Genomic DNA, 21,294 nt, shown 5'->3' on the forward strand with positions numbered 1-21,294 from the left:
GCCATTGACCTACATCCGCAGGATAGCCGTAGACATGCAGATACGCGTTTACGTGGACTACACTAAAGGAAGCATGTCGTCTCGCTACTTAAGAAGATATGGCTTCTTAAACTTAGCTGTTAATATGAATGGTTGTTCTTGGAGAGAAGGAAGTCACAGAACTCTTACTGACAGTCGTGGTACAATATATACAGAATTATCAATAACAGTGAGTACAATAACTTTCTATCTAAATTTACACAAACCCCAACATTTAATTTAAAACTGAAAGCATACTGCACATGATTATAACATTATTATTCGTCACACGAAGATTTCTTACGTTCAAAAAATTCTTAAAAAGACTCTTTGACAAAATGATACCTGAAGAAGATAAATGCAGAACTTTGCCCATGCTTATGGATATCCAATGAAACGTACAAACACGTATCACCTTTTGTTAATTTGAATGCTATCAAACTACAAATTAATAATATAATAACAATAATAAATCATTGGTAATAATAAAAACATTTAAAAGATTGATGTACCAGATATAACAAAATATTAAAAGAAAACAATCAGTAAGTAATCATAGAACTCGCAGTTAAAATTGCGAGAATTTCAAATTTAAATAGCTGTAAATGATAAGCAAAAAACTAAACAAACCCCAAAATATATGCAAATGACAGTGTCAAATAATTAAATGAATAAATGAATAAAAGAAATGGTATTACGTACCTGTACAAAAGATGGTTTCCCCGAGGGTAGTACCTGAGTAACACGCATCCCGGTCTTATCCTTATCTGAACATCGTGCATACCAGTATAATCGTATTGAGTACAATACTTAGTCTTATTTGGGTTTTGTCTCAAACTAATTTCACAATGTTGCTGGTAGGCATATAAAGAAGTGAGCGTTCTCAAGTCAATTTCAATAGTGAAGACTCAGTCAGTTTGGATTCTACTTTTATACACGGATGAAAACAGCATTGATTTTCTTATCCACTTCCGTGCATACTGATCAACAGAGTGACATCATCATATGAACAGGAAGCATACAGTTCCATTGTGTTGCTCAACAGACCTCGTCCAACGTGTTCGTACATCATTGCAATAGCATATATAGCTGCGTATGAATAAGCGTTTTCTACTTACGTTTGGCGAATAGAAAGGACTAGCAGACGGCATGGCATACGATGGATGGTTCAGCTTAGTGCACGATTTCAACGCTCGAACTCCCGAATCTGTTTGGTAGAAAACATAGCAAAGAGAAAAAAAATAAAAGAATGGAGGAATATGCAAAATGTTAGAAATCCGTTTATTCCATGACGCACATAATACATAAATCGTTCAGACAACCTAACTTATGTGCCCTTGGTTGACATGCGTGCAAAGTATGTCACGGTTAAGTGACGGTGTTGTATAACCCTATGCTGTGGTTTATTAACCTTGTCTGCTTCTATTCTATTGGATAACGGAACTTATTGAATCGTGTTTGATAACCAGTCACAGCCGATGCGTGTTATTTTGAATGAAAACGCTTCATTGTACATTCTCACAGATCATTACATCCTTCTAAAAAGAAGTGAATAAAATGAACAGGTTTACTCTGAAGGATTTAAACGTCACATGCATTTTTAGCGACCGACAATAGATCCGTTATAGGGGAATCCCCGTTAAGATAGTTAGGTATATATACATGTACCATACTCAAGACTATACAGTGACAAGCATTTTGCAAGCTGGCAGAATATAAACCAATAGAGAGTTGCTTTGTGTTCAGGAAATATAACAAGGAAATGTCTATATCCAGAGAAAGTTCAAATCTAAAGCAAACGTGCATGTAAGCATGAAATGAAATCTCCGTATTTCCACTGAGTTCTCCATATCATATGCAAATTTTTCTTCGGGGGGCGGTGGGTGGTGGATGGGGGGGGGGCACAACTTTGACGTCTCTGTTCAACCTAACAATGGTCATATCTGAGAGCAAGAATCATCCAGTCAGGAGGAGCTAGGACTTTATCGTATGAATCGAGCAAGTTGTAACAGTCAGTAAGTAGAACAATGTAACAGGGTGCAGTATCATTTGGTGGAAGCTTCTGCACCAGCCGTCTTCCTATACATTTATGACGGAATAAGTATTTTGTTTGTTTTTTATTTGAATTTGAATCTACGCGTCGAAACTGATATTCGTATACAAGCCGTCAACCAATAAGGACGTTCCAGGTCAATAACCACCAGAAAAGTAAGAAATTATATAAAGTACGAAAATATTACTTGAATGTCATTTCAAGACTGTATAACATTAATATTAGGTATAGAGGATGGTGTTTACGGCAGATGGAATCCCGCCAAAGTATCTAACAAATTCGCAGGAGCCAGAATCGAAAGACGTAACCTCAATACAAACATTGACACCACTTATTCATTTCTTCACTTATTTGTTTCATCAGTTTTGTGAGATTGTACAGTTGTAATCTACATGGTTTCTGAATGATTCATGCTGATTTAACACCTTCTCAAGAATTTTTCACTTCTATGGGGTGGTCATGTTTATGGGTAGAGGAAACCAGAAAGCCCGGAATAAACCACCCTGCTTCGCCAACTGACCCAGCGGTACACGTGGTATCACTGGTGACACAAACATGGCACTCATAACTCATTGCTGCAACAAACGTGACATTCTTATCTCACTGGAGATACAGACGTGGCTCATCTATCTCATTGGTGCCATAAACATGGCACTACTATCTCATTGGTGGCACAACCGTGGCACTTCAATCTGAACAATGTGGCTCACTTATCTCATTGGTGGCACAAACGTGGCACTACTATTTCAATGGTGGCACAAATGCGACACTCATATTTAATCTTATGGTGGTATCGAGGCTATAGAGGAAAAATAGAAATATTTGGCTAGGTATTGGGCTGTACGATTTATTACACGACTCTTAGTATACGATGGTATTATATATTACGCACGTCATTGTATATACGTTTCCGCAGAATGAAGTGGCATTGCCATTAACCATTGAGTCAACCTCTCACTTGCAAAGTTGCTCATAGTTTTTTCAGGATTTTAGTCTGGCACAGCAGTATGTCACATCATTCAGAACGAAATATAACCATTGCTATGTCAATATAAAGGGACGGAAAGTTGCAAATGAGATACAAATCATATGAATATTTAATGTTCTTACCAAGGCGAAAACGAGGATGAAAATCAGTGATTTTGATTTGCATTGATTCTTGCGACCGAGTTCGGTAATATTGTTTTCACTTCTTTTCCTTACTTTAATTCAAGACTGAACAGAACATGCACCTTGTCAGTGAACATATTTGTGAAATTTATTTTCTAAATATATAGTTTCAAGTAAATCATAAATGTTTAAATAAGTTTGTTACACAGGCCTCTCCCAACATGGAGTCTTTCCAAACCTCCGTTTTTGATTTTTTTTTTGATTGGTGTTTTACGCCGTACTCAAGAATATTTCACTCATACGACGGCGGCCAGCATTATGGCCCTCGACCATCCGCAGGTTGCTGTCAGACCTTCCCACGTACGGCCGGAGAGGAAGCCAGCATGGGCTGGTCTTGAACTCACAGCGACCGCATTGGTGAGAGGCTTCTGGGTCACTACGCTGCGCTAGGGCGCGCTAACCGACTGAGCCACGGAGGCCCCCCGTCCGTTTTTGTATTACTTTGATAATTGTATGCATCACAAATGTAAATGTACATTATTTGACGTCACCATAATGGATAAAACCTATTATGAAGTTATTGGAAAGATTATTTTGCGAAACTTTCACGAAGGTGACAGAAAGCTTTGAGACAATTGGAACTAGACCATCTATGACAAAGATTTAGACAAGTCTCTAAGACTGTAGTAAAGGTGTACATATAGCAAATAAGTACTGTATGAAAAAAAGAACTTTCTGAATCTTCCAATCGGATTCTTCCTGGCAATGAAAGGTGAAAAGACAACACATTAACAAGCACACTAAATGTCGCGTTGATGGAAATCGAAAAGGAAATTTGAATTTTTCTAAATTAATCTCACACGAAATGTTATTGATTTCATTGATTTTTTATCTGTATCATAACTTTTACTGTCACAAGAAGACACGGTATGAGTACACACACCTAACGACTCCAAGTCGCCCTATGAGTGAAACATTTGTAAGTACGACGTAAAACCCCAAGCATAAATACATACATACATATTATGACTCTTACCTGGTCATGCAGCAATGTAGTCAAAAAGATATTGCTTGGTTTACATGTAGGTATTCTTTTTAAGGGAAATAGCTGATTCACCACAAACGATCCCAACTTACTGCTAATGATTCGCCATTAACATGATGCTAAACCTCTGAGTCGATTTTTGGCAGGTAAAAGAGTAATGACGAGCTCATACACCATCAAAGACCAATTCGATCGGACTACTGTTTCTAGCTCTAGACATAGGTGAACATCATATACTTCTACATATACATATGATGACATGGCGGTAGACAAGCCCCGTGTATTGTCACCACCATACCATATCAGGGCTGTGTTCATCTTAGCGATGTAGTCGTGATGTCGTCACGTGCTGCATGCTTTACCTTGAGAAGGCATGCTGTTTCCCTCGGTGGTCAACGCAGGTTTACCGTAACTTACATTTTTCCCCCCCAGAAAACGAGTACTGTTATTATTACTACGCAAACTGTCAAAAAGGCAACCGAGGACGAATGTAAACTGACAGTATATTTATCTAATACATGTATGCTTGGGGTTTTACGTCGTACGTTTATCTAATACTCACAGTCATTAATAAAATATGAATGTTTTCAATTTTTTGAAACAATGTGTCAGAGCGCAAAACATGTATACATAAAAGATATAAGAGCTATAAAAGAGAATACGGTCTACATTTGCTCATATTAATGCACTGTAGTTTTCACGACATTTCATATTATTATTTTTTTAATGGATAAAACGTTTCCTGTTATTCTATATGTTTATAACCAAAATGCTCTCCATCCAAATGCCTAACTGTAATTTAACTGTCCAGTTTCAAATTGTTTCCTTTGTATATTTGTTTGTTTTATCCTTTGAAACAACACGTTGAGGAACTGAAAATTAATTAGCCAGAAACAAAAATAGATTTAAAACAAAACCTGTTATTTACATCTAACATGAAAATGATTTGCTAACTAAGCTGGATTGTATATAAAAGAAACTTATTCGATCTTCATTCATTTCCATTGCATTCAGTTTCACAAATTAATTCTTTTGTTTCAATGTTAGACGGGAATATCAAGATTAAATTTCATGATACTTCCTGAGAGAATGCAAACTCATAGTGAGATTTCTAGCGGCTGATATGTCAGCAAAGATATGGTCACGCCCCACTCGGCGGAAACGATTTTTCCCTAAAGCACGCCTAGCAACGGGAAACGACTCCACAAAAAAAACGTCTCGGCGGAAGTTACCTACCTCGGTGATACATACATATTGTAAAATGCCCCCTGGCGAACTGAACTTGAACTAGTTTTACGCCATCTTCACATTGTCTTCAATAAAATCAATGTCAGGGGAGTAGCCATGTTTCTCATACCTTAGTAAGTATCTGATTTTAAAGTGTAGGCCTATGTCTTTCGAAATTTAAAAAGATGGTATAAATTAGTTGCCTGCTGCAGCTTTGGCTACACGTTTGTCTAACAAATATAGATGTTTCTGAAGTTTTGTCTGCGTCTTCATATCACGTAATATCCATTTTATTCACATTTTTATATTATTCAAGTCAAATTCATTATAAAAAAGCAATTAATGTTGAAGTCACTCAGGTGGTAAATAAAATTATATCCCAATCTGCACGCATTAATCCGTATAACATCGGGCTTAAAAGGTGTTCGTCGAGGTAAAGCAAAAATGAGCTCGCCAAAACTTGGGGTGACTTGACTCTTCGTCAGATTCTGTCAACAATATCACGGTTGTGCTGCCTAAGCATTACTTTTCAACTTTTTCACTAGTCATTGTTGTAGAAGCAGGTAGACGTTTAGGAAAAAGATTAAAGAATTTTTTTGTTTACCTCACGAAGCCAGTAGCTGCTGTTATGCCACGTAGTAATATGAATAACTGATGTTTCTAGTGGATGAATCGTGCTGTACAGAGAAATACCCACAACATCTCTAATCGATCTGTGCGTAAAAATCCAACCAGAGAATAGAAAAAAAAATAAAGCAACATACGAATAAAACAAATACATGTATATTTTAATTTAGACTTTGTTGGGCTAATTATTGGAGAATTAACAGTAAATCCATCCTTTGACCGACATTGTCTGACAAACCACGCGTGACCAATTACATTCATGCTTCCGAGCTACTCCGAACGTCAGGTAGAAATTCCGCGGTAAGTGATTTTCCGCATCTCTGCACTTGCATAAGGAATTTACATCCGGGCAGAGAAGTTACATAAACACAAACGACCAATTAAATCTATTCTTCGCAATGCGAACGATCATTTCTGTCATGTCATTGGCCAAACGATCGGTCAGAAAGTAGACTGACTGTCTTGTCATTCACTGCTGACGGATGTATCCTAAGCAGCCCTTTGTCGTCTGGGACAACCTGACCTAGATACAAAACGTGTTGTTTTTCGTTAAGATGCAATGTTATATAAGGCTGTATCGTTTAACACTAGACTAATGAAAATGAGGGCAACGTGAACGCTAGAAATACCATGTTTTAGTCTTGGGTTTATAATCATATTATTTCATTAGCATAGAAGAGCGGTGATTGGCTTGTCTATACCGATGTGTCAAAGTCCGGATTTTCATCTCCCACTACATTTACACCATTGTTTCAAGGAAACGTATTGTATGAACTACTAGTATTCCAGGAAACACTACCAGTACGTATCATTATGACGACCCTATCGTGGGTATTGCCTGGAAAACAACTTTTTTCTCCAAGAACTGAGCTTACTCATTTATTGTCTTGGTGCGTAACGGCGAAGGCTGTTGAAGAATTTTTCACTCTTGTGATGGGGGTTAGCTTTGTTGATGGAGGAAATCAATGTGCCCCAGAAGTAAACCCTCGCCCTTCGCCAGGTACATGTTAAATCTCCTGACTAAATGCCATAAACCGAGTCAGCGAGGGCTGGATTCCAGCACACAACCTCATTGGTCAAAGACCTGACAGTCTCTGTAAAGACAGCACTTTAAACATCTGAGCCAGCGAGGGTCCCTCTTTGAACTTATATTGTTGGTTTGATTTGGGCTTTCTATGTTCCTTTTTCTGGTTGACTTTGAACCAGAATTACTAAATATTCTTTTCATCTATGTTTTCTCTATTAGTTTTTAAAGAGGACTGCTTCAGACATCAAGCACTTGATATATAATTATTTTTACATACGTACACGCCAAAACGTCGGTCATGATTCATTCGAGAGCAATAGTAATATACAAACGCTTTCTTCTTTGCTGTTGTTGTTTTTTGGGGTTTTTTTGGCGAATAAGATCTTATCATGTAAACTTTGACCTTTTGATCTGAACCTGTGCGAGGGATTTTATGTTTTTGATTTTATCAAGGAAATGAGCGTCAGACGTTGAACTGTGATGCTAAGATAAGATAATTATTCATGGAGATAATTAAGCCAAACCTGCCTTCCTAACAGTTTCCTTTGTATTGAGGTTCTGTAACGCTTTGGCCTGTATGAAAACGACAACAAGATGGTGCTTGCAAAGAACCTTGATTTGAATTAACAGTAATTTGACCGTTATTTACCATTTACACGAGTACACTACTGAAAATTGGCGGAGAACTCTTCGGGTTTCGAACCAGCTTTCGTGATTAATTAAACTGAACAGTTGAGTTTCAAGTCCGAACTCTTCTATAGCTAAAGATAAAAATGTCCTACTGTACAATGTGACCTGTCAAAATGTTATGCAACTATTGTGGGGTCAAATTTACGATAGAGTTTCGCAAAAAGTTATTTAAAGTAGACAAACGATGGAGCACATTGAGGAGCTGAACGGTTGTGAACTTGTGAAGTTTCTACAGAAAAGAGATGTCATTTGTGCCTCTAGAACACTGTAAGACAAGCGATCGGTAAATCAATGTCTACAAGGGTTGCCTAACATATTTCACAAGTCACATGACACAGGAGGGCCGTTTTACCCTCAACGATAAAAGTGAAACTCCCCTATTGACCAAAAACACAGAAGTGTGCCAGTTGTATACATGTGGGTTGGTATGACAAGAGGTAAAATGCTAATTCACCCTGGTGATAGGTCAGTTAATATACTTTGATATATTGATTTTAACAAACCCGGAAAAGAAAATTAGGTCTTTAATAGAGGTAGTCAAGAATTTAATCCAGTACACAGCCATGACCTAATCATTAGGCGCGGAATCTATTACTTATGTGCATCTTAACAACAATCTAAAAATTATTTCATTTTATTACATATAATTTCATTATATTCAGATTAGAAAATGACATATATGACCACTGTTCAAACAAACAATATGCAGAATATCTCACTAGTTTAAGCAATTATAGGGAAGTCAATGAAAACAACAAAAAAAAAAGTCATGAGTATGCATGAATATATGAAAACTAATTTCATGAGAAACACAATTTAAACATCACTCATGTAGTGGCGGAAGTTATTTGTCAAGGTAAATGTACTGGAATCAAATTTGTTAAATTTCATCAATTCAAAACTTTCAAATTCTGAAAAGTTTTATTTTATTGTTTAAAAATTACTGGAAATTTTTGAGAAATATTATAATTTTAGGCAGGGTTTATATATATTATTAATAAATGAACAACAGTTTTGAAGCGGACAAGTTTTACCTGAAACGAATGACATCAGCCTTCCAAGGTGTAAGAGCTGATTACGTATCAAATGAAACTGAAAATATTTGAGAGTACTTACAATGTTTTGGTGTTTCCCACGTTTGTAGTTTTAAAGGTAATCCATTCAGATTCTGTTTGGAAACCATATAAAGCTGGTTTACAAAATGAACTGTTCTCATCTATACTGCTTTCAACTTTCAACTTGAAGCCTTGCATTTAATTATAATAACATTTGAATCACGTTGGACAGAGAAATGACCCTGTCGTAACACAACACATAATTACCCTTTATATGTTGACATTGCGCTATTAAATGAAGACACAATCTATATATAGCTCAGATTACTTAATAAAAACATCGGCGAACTAATTCTGTTTTGGATATCTACTTAATGCGAAACTAGTGTTCCATTTAACAGACAAAATTAAAATTCACATAAATTTGTAGCTAAATTTAGACCACGGATTACATAAATGGAACAAAAAGTTGCATGTAGATATATTTGAAAATATACCCTGTAGTGTACGTGTTAAAGCATCATTTATCTTGTACTCATCGCAGGGGATATTTAAGACGTCAATTAGCTCACCATTGGTAAAATATTTCAACTCAGATTCACCAATTTTTGTCACGTTAGAGAAGCCTAACGTTGTTCGTTACGTTACAAGGTATAACGATACGGAGGACAACAGGCACGTTAACCTGTAGCGTCCACGTTTCGTACGTGTTGGCAGCTAAAAGCATTATATTCACTACCTAGTTTGTCAAATCATGATGATTTGCAGCATGCAATTGAGCTAGAGCACAGTGGAACAAATTCAAAAGTGTTCAACTGACGCAATGTGCTTATTTAACGATTTTATCGGCAACTCATATACATTTTATTTATCGTGGGAGGCTTATTGCTTAAAATGATATCTTAAAAAGAGTTTCCCGCATCTGGTTAAGTCGGATGAAGCAAACGGTTTTTGACAAAAATCCAATAACATAAAAATAAAATTTATTTATAAAACTTATTTATTTATTTGATTGGAGTTTTACGGTAAACCCAAGAACAATTCACTTGTAAGGGCGGCGGCCAGCATTAAAGTGAGAGAAAGCCAGGAGGAACCGAGGGCGGGGGGGGGGGGAGGGGCACAGCCTCCATCAGGTTGCTGACAAACCTTCTCACGTACGACCGGAGGGAAGCCAGCATGAACTCGCATCAATCGCATTGGTCACATCTTCTTGGGCTCCTGTGCTGCTCTATAGCACCCTAACAGCTGGACAACGGGCGTTCCCGTTCCCATCGGAAAAATAGCCTGAAGCATACATCCATTACACTATCTATTTATCTATTTATTTGCATACTTGCTTTAATTGTGATATTACAGAGAATATTTCACCGATAGGATCGACAGGTTTAGCTGTGGCGGAATTCGGCAGGGGACTGGAAGGAAACTTGCCTAATATTTTTCCCGAATGTAAGGTCGCAGCCACGGGTTCAAACAGCCATATATATATATATATATATATATATATATATATATATATATATATATATATATATATATATATATATATATATATATATATATATATAATAAATGTAAAGAGGCCTACACATATATACTGTACCATTCAGTGTACAGCTGATCTGTTTGGACAATAACACTTTTCAAACTCTCTCAGTTTGGAATATAGTCAAACACAGCATTTTTTCTATACGTATGAACGACATGTCTTTTGTAGTCGGTTTTACTTACGTTAGATTTGTCATCATGGTCGACCTCTTGTAATAGTACTTCAACCTTGATATATATATATATATTTTTTTACTCCCTATATTAGTTAATGTGTGTTTCTTGTACCAACACGACTGCCGGCGATGTACGAGTCCATCCGCTGACCGCACCGTAAAGCCCGAGGACTGTTAAGACGCACCAGGCCCCATCAAGTCCCACTTGGGATAGGCTAATCCCATGATCTTCGTAAGCACTCGTGTTCACACCATTGGAAACCTCTTGTCACCTTGTTAACCTACACGATATGTAAATTACAAGAGGATAGGTTTGTTTTGCTCCCCTGACTCTGCCCTAAACTCGCGGCGTGTTGTGTTGTTATGACTGAAATCAAGCGGCCGTCCCACTTGGGGGTCGTCGGAAAATATGGGATAAATCAAAGTGTCTAAATTACAGACAGTTAGGCGTGAATTTATGAAGCGCATTAGACAAGATTTATTGGCTTAGCTGACATTTTTACATTGTGGTTGTTGTTTTTTTTTTATCGTTTTTTTTTTTTAAATTTGACATTATGCTATTTTGTTTAAAAAGTCGTTGGCAATGATTGGATAAAATGGCGTTTTTGTGTTCCCTCCACCGTGTAATATTTCTGTATACATACACCATATCTGTCTGTATTTTACAATACATAGACAAAAATTTAGTAGAACTACAAACAATACCGTACAAATAGTCAGAACAGACTTACCATCAACTTATCTACGTGTACACTAATTTTAGCTGTAACTGTACATCAGGATGCTGTATATTTGATCGATATTTGCATTTTCGCAGCACTTTGGCCATACATTTGTAGTTTTACAACACCTTACCAAAGTTACTACGCAAATGACTGGACATTTAAAGTCAGCAGAGAGTTGTTTATCTACGCTACTGTTGTTTATCTACTTTATAAAACATTTTACTGTTAACATACACTGTTTGTGATTACAGTGTAATTATTTTCAACAGCCAGTCAGAAGTAATTACACTGCTCGGTAAAAGACATAGAGCAAAATGAGATAAACCAACGACAACTAGGTGATAAGTAATGTCTGATAAGCTGACTGGTTAGTTTTTTGAACATCATTGAGTGTTATTATATTTTAATAACGCTCAAAATAAAGGGTGAACATCACAGATTAAATAAACTAATGCATTAATTAACTTACCTATTGTACTTAGAGTGATCGTTTCAGTAAGTCACTGACAGCCAGATATGCGGTCGATTACAGAATTTCTGCGTTGATTCTTCACCAACCCGTGAACACACTAGATACCGGTAGTGTGAAGTTTAGCTTACATTCTTTGACACTATACTATATATCCGGGTGGAAGAATGCAAATAAGTATCAATGGTGTATCATTTACAGCTGACAATTTTTTGGTGTATTATTCCCTGTGAATGGAATCTATATTCTGATAGTTCATTCAACAGTTGTGAGGTATAAATTTCACAAAATGGTGGTTTCGCAGAAGTTTCGAAGAAAATCGTGGAGACGTTGATGTTCCAGGTTGTTTGCGTAGGCCTGCTAATTTGTATGAACGCATTGTCGTTGAGGACAATGTATAGCTGCAATGTAAGATTTCCTTATCCCACACAGTGTTATACATCCGGTTCTAGTCAATGTCCTTGCATGTCCAAAAGAAGTCATACCTAAAACAAGAATAATGGACTGTATAGGTGGTGCAGGAAAGACACGTGGAATGGAATTTGAGCTGTGAATTCGACAAAGCCTCCAGAGCAAAGCTTTTGTAACTTTGTGCACAACAATATACTTTGCAAAACGTCCTCTCTGTTTTCGTTATCATCTTAATAATTCTGTAGAGCATACGGTTGAAGGTTATTTCCACCCTTTTTGAGACGCGTCACTCAAGTTTTTTGGGTTAACGCACAAGGTGAATAATGGGATACACACCACACCTGCTGTGTAGTGTGCGTTCAGTGTCTGTCATTCGTTCGTGCAGGAAGGGTCAAACTAACTGTGCATGGGTTATTTAGTTATGGGGTCAACATGCATATCAATAAAAGGCTACAATCTCAGCACTCTAAACAGAGTCGTCACTTCCTAGTTTCTTCTGACCAGAACTTCCCTTCTTACATCGGCTCCTAGGAATCGCCATTGCGGATATAACTCTTTCTACCTATAACAGTGCTTGAGCCACTTAAATATGTGCTAAAGCTGTGGCGACTTCTACCGTCAGAAGTGTGAACAAAAATGCTTTTGAGAGACCAGATCAAATAGAGAAAAAAAAACAAAGAAGGAAAAAAAACGCTTATGTTGAATTAAACTAGATAACATAAAGTCTACAATACTTTCGACGTCTTATGAACTGGTTTGTAAGATATCAACAGAACAATTTAAATGTTGTATCCCGTCATATAACTAATTTTGTTGTGAAAACAATATATATATCTACAGATTTTCTTGTTTGGCCAACCTACATGTAGCAAACAGTGGATATTTAAACGATGAAAAACAAAACATATAAATGGAGTCATATTTGATAAATGTCAAGGTCGTTCGGGTAAGACATTTACAATACTAGAGCCTATATTGTTCTTATTTACCTGTGGAGTTGTTCATTTTGTTGCAGCAATGTGTGTTTTATACTGTGTCAAATAAATAAAAGTAACTTTTATTTTAGCGTAGTAGAAATAGTACCTTCTTAAAAAATACACAACAGCGCTGCGAACGAACAAGTAATATGCAGTTGAAATATGCAACTTTAAGCTGTTGTCATCGCAGCAGCGTTTGATTTCTGTAGATGATCTGTACACATGTAATTAAACGATTCATTCTCAAGCATGATACGGAGGGGGAGAGGGGGAGGTATTTATACATGAATGAAACTACCTTTGTATAAAACGCGACAGCTGGATATATATGTAATGTGCTTCAAAAGTTATTGCCATAATTAATAAACGAACAATATAGTCAAATATTAGTTTTGGTTATAAAGAGTTGCGATGAGAAATTACAGTTATATCATTGGCTTCGGGTTGAATGAGAGCTGGTCAGATTCATTTTGATTGTTTTATTAATTTTATATGCTGTAAAAAAATATACATATCTCGAGAAAGACTAATGAAGCTTACGCAAGCTCGAAAAAAGGAGTTTTATGCAAATGTTGGACTGAACTATTAAACCTAAAAAAAACTCCCAAAATTCATCAACAACGACTTTTAAAGGCACAAAGTTTCATGTAAAGAGGGAAATTTAAAGATGTAAATTACAATTTGTGACAAAACGTTCACAGTTACCAAAATTTTTTTGGAATAGAATTTATGTTGGTTGATGTTAGAAAATCAAAAAAGTAACTATATAATAAGAACAGAAATTTTTTTTAGCGCATTGATCTGTAATATGGGTCTACTTCCCTGTGATGGCAAAACACATGTTTATGAATCATGTAAATATCAATTTTACCCATTCATAGCTTCATGTCGCAATCACTGTAGTCGTGCCAGTGAAGGAAGGAAAAACGCTGTAAATACTGAACGTTCGCTGTAAACACGAAGGGCACTGTAGTGGGTGATATTCTTATATATTTGATCAAATAATGTAAATATGAATATGCTTTGGAAAATATGCTTTGATCATATAGGCCTATAGGTAAATATACCTATACGTTTTCAGACATTCGAACATTTTAGCACTTTTAACATCCTGGTGACATTGAAGGCGTTTCACTTCCGTGCAGTAAACGTTGAGTTGGTTTACATCCACTGCCCACTGTAGCAATACGACATTTTTAGAATGGTATGTCGTGGATTTCGCAACAGTCTTCGGAAAGGAAGTGTAATGTGCCAAAATAACACAGGCGCGTGCATTACTATCTATAATAATATACTGTAGCTTGACCGGATTTCTCCGTTCATTTCAATACGAACTTGGAAAATACTGAAGTGACAGTTATATGAACATGACCTGTGCTCTGACTGATCAGTGAATACTACTATATAGGCATGAAATGAACAGTTTTAACTGCCAACAACTTGGACCAACAAGATGCTAACATATAGCCAAAGATTTATAGATTCCTTTTGCTTAAAGTTAGAAAAAAAATAATATTAATGCAGCATTCGATCTTACTTCTCAAACAGTGTAAGTTTATGACAATAACAGAATGATTTATAAGCTATATATCGGGCCTATATGATGACTTTAACAAAAGGTAATTTCAAAGGTCTTAAAAGCAAATATTGCATGTCACTTATAACAACAATATAGTTCTAAAATGACAAAATGGTAAATATTATGAACCCTGTGCGCATGCTCCGTTATTCGTAATTCATTACCAAACACTGAATTAGAGGACAGATAACATGGTATATATATACATACACATATATTACAGGACTTGCAAGGAAAAGTAAATTTTTGCAGAATCAGCCACATTAAGTCAAATTATTACACTTTAAGCGTGCTTTTTTTATCACAATATTACTAATTTGTAAGACATTTCTTCATGATCGTCTCCTGTATTTTGTAGCCCAATTTGTCGATTGTAACGTGCGTGTGCTCGATTGGATAAAAGCTGCCACCACAACATTGCTAACTGCCTCCTGTACGTGCGTTTGTCGACCACGTCCGACAAAGACTGCACGATGAATCGCAACGCGCTTTCCCCGGGTCTCAAGGGGGATGTTTGATGCGGGACTATAAACTTGGAGAAATGTCCTACATATTTACAACGACAAACCTTTTGAATTTAACTTGTATTTTTCCTCTCTGGTGCGAGAGAAAGAATGTACAGAACATGCACAAGGCTAGCATATCACATCTCACACGTACAACAGATATGACATGTAGCCACGGGCGAGAGACAGTTGGAGCAACAGAGGCAGTGAAAAAACAATGCAGCAAAAAAAAAAAAAAATTGAAAAAAAAAGAGTCAAAATGAAGCAACTTGTAATCAGCCTGAACTACTGGCAGCGCGTTAGTGTTATTTTTTTTCTTCTACTTTTTACACGTTTATTGAAAGATGCTGCACGAATATTACCAGTCAACATGCTAATCCTAAAACACGCGGCAGCTCTTTATTTCATCGCTAGTAACGAAAATTTTGGAATATACATGAAGAGGGGATTTTACGGCGCTTATTCGTCGTTATTTGCAAGGCAAATATACTGTGTTGTTTCAAACAAACATTTTCAGATTTTACGATATACAATGTGTTTGAGATTCGTTATAGGTGCAGTGAAGTCACATATTTTGCAGATCGGAGAATGTATGACTATAAGTATGTGTCTTACCGCCACTCATCGTGCACAGCAGGGCAACTCCCATGGACGCTGGAGATATGATCTTAGGCTTTTCACCGTGTTACAGCATTCGTATCATCTCAATGGTATAATAAAATTAAAAGGCACTGATTTCTATGTAAAGAAACTGTTAAAGCTAAACGATTGCCCGGATCAAGCAAACGTCACGTTCACACGAGATCACACGAACGTGACTTTGACGAGACTTAATCGCCTGACCAACCCTCCCTCGTCTACACTGCACCGCGATGCTGGATGACCTGCGTGCCTTGAGCTTGGCTCGTCCGATTTGTCCAGTGTTTAAGACAAGACTCGCATGTAAATGGCGGTCGGGTCGAATACAACTGATAATTCGTCAAGTTCACTATCAGCACATTTTGCACCAGCCGCCCTCTATTGGAATCCGTCACAACAGAAACTCTGCGGATTGCATGATGAAGTGTAGATGTATGTAGTTTCAACTGATGATTGCGTGCCCACTTTCCAGAGACGACGTCACCATTATGGTCGGCGTCGGATCGCGGAAGTTTCTGTCAAATGACATTTATGCATAAGTCATCACCACGAGCTGTGCAAGGCTTGGTAGTAATGTCTAGTCATTTTGTGACTAATAGTTCACTTAAATTACAAATCTTCATGTATTAGGTTTCCTTCCAGACAACTACCGTATTTCTGTTGCTACAACAACAACATCATCATGTTCCTCTTGAACTCCAAATGTGATCAGTCAGTATCAGAAAAAGTAATAATGACTAAGTGTACACTATTATGCGCATGCCTATTGATAAAGCGTTACTAAAACACGACAATTTTCCCCAAATGAAAACAAAATGCACAGCAAAATGTAGCAAAATAAATAGGACATAAAAACAGCACAGCCATATACTAACCTTATACCCTCGATAAGTCATTTATCCTCCACTTTTACATGAATCAACACTTCGGTGGTGTTATCCCAACCGTCAGTTAAGTTAGAAAAAAGGTCATTATGATATTACCATCAGCTGGGGAAAATGTACGTACCTCAAGTGATCTCAAACTTAAAGCGATATGGTGTAAAGATGTTATACATACAACAAAGACACGACTAAACGTTCTACTTCCAGGGTATTATGGGCGACTAATGATCAATCACATAAAGAAAAGCGCGCCTTTTCCTGTTAACCCCGGACAAAAATCCATAGGGTTATAGGAAGCGCGTGCTGTCCACCGAAACCGGGCGTTTTATAAGCTCAAAGCAGATTTGTGTTCTGGCATTATTAAAGCTGATGTATTATATGTCTTTTTCTAAAACACTTTTGTTACAGTTAAATACTGTGAAACGGTTAATCCCAAATATAAGAATTTGTTTGACATTATCTCTTTTAATTGTAATTTTTGCTTTTAATTAAACAAGGTCACGCAAAGCTTAACCTCTTAGATTTTGCCTTTATCCCTTTTGTTGCCCTGTATGTCATCCTTTGTGTATTATTCCCCGAAATCGAGACAAACGAATGTTGACTGCAGGTTTTTGAACATCTACACTCTGAAAGATAGAAACAGGCAAGATTTGTTTCTTTTGTTTTCTGGGGTTAAAACCATCACTGTAACAAGTGTTTGGAAGCAACCATTCTCTTTAGAGGTGTCAGGCTATAGCATGTAAATTGTATTATATATAAGATTTACAAATTTATTGTGGTAACGTGAACACATGGGATTATATGACTGCAACTAGTCCATCTGATGAGCAAAAAGTTTCTGATATGTGGGAACGATTTCTTTGCCAAATTTCTGACAAGCATACGCTAACCAAAACATGCAACCGAACCATGAAGCGGAAGCTGGATTCGAGCGCACAACCTTACTGGCGACCCTAAGCCATAATTTTGAAACACGTTGTAATGCAAAACAATATACCTTGAAAAAACAACTTCCGATGAACTGGCTATTTTTAGATCTCGAAAACAAGACATAGGATCTTAAATGCAATCGTTATGAAATAGAAAATGTGGTGCTTTTTAATAAAATTGCTAGGAAAGCTTTCTGTCCGACGACTATGGTTGTTTGCCTGACAATTGTACAAAACATGGAGATCAGTTAACATTAATTTCGTATGTCTGGCACATGAGATGGACTAAGCGGCTCATAAGTCAACCGCCAATGGGAAATACTCTGAATTCAGACCATATATTAAAGCACTGGCAAATTTAGATCGGGATATAATAATTTTGCCGGTATTCTAAAAGTATCTGTCTGCGCTTTTCTGTCCAAGGCCTGGTATTACTTACTGTGACAGAGCTGGCTGAATTCCTGTCTTTCCTCACTACCGCCTAGAGGGCTTCCTCATGACAAACCTTGAAGACAACATCCTGACTCTAATTTAACCCGTATCAACAAGTTTATACATCTAGGGAGGAAACGCCTTTTCTCATGTATAAGTTGTTGTTCATTGATACCGGGGGTTATTCATGTCACTATTTGTAAAGAAGTTGCGTAGCGTGTAGTGACAGAAGCTAACATTGGGCAATCCGCGGAAAACTGATCTCTAGTGTACTGTTATTTATAGCTTGCGAAAAACGACTACAGGAAGGGGGGTAACTCTAACCGAAATGTATCTTTTTCTTGCCCGTGTCCTGACAGTTTCACCGTCAAATGATATGTGCCCGTAACATTTTAGAATTCTTTAGTGACCAAATTATAATCAATCTATCTGGCAAAGATAGTCCAAAAATTTTATGATTAAACGAGAACAGTGAGAAATAATGATAAATTTTAAGTGTGGTCAATAGAACAAAATTCTGAGCAAGAGTTTCTGTCAAGAATAGATTCGTTACATTTCTGCAACACTGATTAATAGGTAGATGTAATAACTAAGACAAAACGTATGTCACAACTAAGTACAACTGTTCTAAACATTGAGTATATATATATGACAGTTGATCTAAAATAATTATAGAAAGCAAATGAAACGAATTTGAAGTCATATATAATAGACCGAGAAAACGATTTGCACTCCTTCAGCAAATGTGCATCATTTTTCATTTTAGCACAGTAAAACTGGAAATTGACTTTGGAGCTCCGATTTAGGTACAGCAGATTGGGGAAAACATTCAACACTGTGAACTGGAGATGAGTAATGTTAGAGTGTTCGTTAGAGTGTATATAGTCTTTTGGTTACTCATTCAGCGAGCTCTTCTCTAGAAATTGCACGTCTATATATATTTTATTTATTTATTTATTTATTTGATTGGTGTTTTACGCCGTACACAAGAATATTTCACTTATACGACGGCGGTCAGCATTATGGTGAATGGAAACCGGGCAGAGCCCGGGGGAAACCCACGGCCATCCGCATGTTGCTGTCAGACCTTCCCACGTACGGCCGGAGAGGAAGCCAGCATGAGTTGGACTTGAACTCACAGCGACCGCATTGCTGAGAGACTCCGGGGTCATTACGCTGCGCTAGCGCGCTAACCAACTGAGCACGTCTATATATAAGATTCGTTATAATTTTCACTACGTGACCGAAAGCATTTACACTAAACCGATGGCATTGTGAGCAGGAATATACCTTTCCATAAAACGGGCTAAATTAAACCCACATTAAATAATCCCTTAGTTATAAAGTTTTAATTGTATAGAGGATACAGGTAAAGACTGCAGTGTTTTCTAATAGTTCTTTGTTTAAATCCGAAAATATGCATGTGCTCGGTGAGTCTACGTGTCACATGCCTCATAGTGACTCATGAGTCAATATACCTTTAGAAGAAAACAACAGTGGAAGCAAAAATAGAATGATGTGGCCGTTTCCTCATAGTTTACAGCTATATGTTAACGCTGTATTTCGTGGTCGATGCCGCCCACTATATTCCTGACCTGAAATTAATGTTTTGCTATACTATTCTTTTTTCATGCATCTTCAGGACACAAAGGAAACCGGATACCCGATTCCACAGTCTGACTCATATCTGTCTGTTCAAGCATGTAAGACGATCTGTTTCCGTGGGTCTTCTTGTAACACTAGTTAACATAAAAGGATTTGCTTCCTCGCCGATCAAACGTGGGAGGATCTGACAGCAACCTACAGATGGTCGTGGGTTTTCCCTGGGCTCTGTCCTGTTTCCTGTCACCATAATGCTGACCGTCGTAGTATAAGTTAAATACTGGTATTCTTGAGTCAAATAAAAAAAATAAACCTTCAAACCTACGGGGTTATGTTTTCGAATCAAGTCCTGGCGGCCCCATATGAACAAATTCTTGGTAACGAAAGTTAGCACCAGTAAAACAATCAAGACGAAGTTCACTAAAAAAGATATCTTGACTGATAAATGCTGACCTCGGCAACATCCAGAGCAAATTCACTAATATCAACAGAAATGTCTCAAATATCGAGGGTAACTTCATCAATATCAACACCAATTTTATCAGTATCAAGACTAAATTCATTAATATCAAGAACTTTCGTCAGTATCAGTCAAAAAAAAACATCTTCAACATCAAGCATTTCCCCGATATCAAGAAAAAAATTAGTTGTTTTGAGGTAAATTTTATCGGTGTCACAACTCACTGAGCTATACATAAAACAATTTCAAGACAGAGTAATTCAGCTATGGTTAGAATCACCACCTATATCCAGAAGGATCCACTCATTGTTAACGTATTCAGTCATGGCCAGAACAATTTACCTAGCCAGTACAATGAGAGATGACCAGAACAATTTACCTATAACCAGTAAAATGAGCCATGACCAGAACAATTTACCTATAACCAGTACAATGAGCCATGACCAGAACAATTTACCTATAACCAGTACAGTGAGCCATGACCAGAACAATTTACCTATAACCAGTACAATGAGCCATGACCAGAACAATTTACCTATAACCAGTACAATGAGCAATGCCCAGAACAATTCACAGGATGTTAGAACATTCAGCCAATGGCAGAACAATTCACGTGTAATCACAAAATTTAGCCTTGGTCAGAGTTAATCCCTTCATAACATTCAACCATGACTACATATTTATGCTTGTAATAAATTCAGACATGATCAATGCAGCTTCTGCAACACCAATCCGTCATACACGTCATGGGGATTAATACAACCATGTCGTCAGACTAAGGATATGGTTAAGCAAATTGGAATCTAACTCAAGGATCATACTCAGTTCGGAATATTTCGGGCTATAAAGAAGAACGTGAAACATTCCATGCAGAATTACTCCACCCGCGATTGTTCCAAAAAAAGGACGGCTGCAAAACATGGCGCACTGTGGAGTTTCGGGGACTTTGTACGGCACTGAATAATTCAAGCAATACGACACAAGGGAAATGCTCCACGGACATAAGCTACCTAACAAATTCAGACCTGATGAAGTACTAGAGAAAACAACCATGTGTGATCAGTCCTCCCCGAAACACACGTGTTACTGTTAGACCACACTTCGGTAT

The 21,294-nt window shown here is 37.2% G+C and overlaps 1 protein-coding gene across 1 annotated transcript in view; it reads right to left on the reverse strand.

Moving 5' to 3' along the window:
- Positions 1 to 21,294, reverse strand: part of LOC135467924 (ETS-related transcription factor Elf-3-like) — a 39,294-nt gene that overhangs the window by 16,802 nt on the left and 1,198 nt on the right. The window contains exon 2 of the mRNA XM_064745853.1: positions 1,137 to 1,225. Within this exon, the coding sequence (XP_064601923.1) occupies positions 1,137 to 1,169 (33 nt within the window). The 5' untranslated portion in view covers positions 1,170 to 1,225. The remainder of the gene's footprint in view (positions 1 to 1,136; positions 1,226 to 21,294) is intronic.

The sequence above is a fragment of the Liolophura sinensis genome, chromosome 6 (genome assembly GCF_032854445.1).
Source record: "Liolophura sinensis isolate JHLJ2023 chromosome 6, CUHK_Ljap_v2, whole genome shotgun sequence".
Taxonomy (NCBI): Eukaryota; Metazoa; Mollusca; class Polyplacophora; order Chitonida; family Chitonidae; genus Liolophura; species Liolophura sinensis.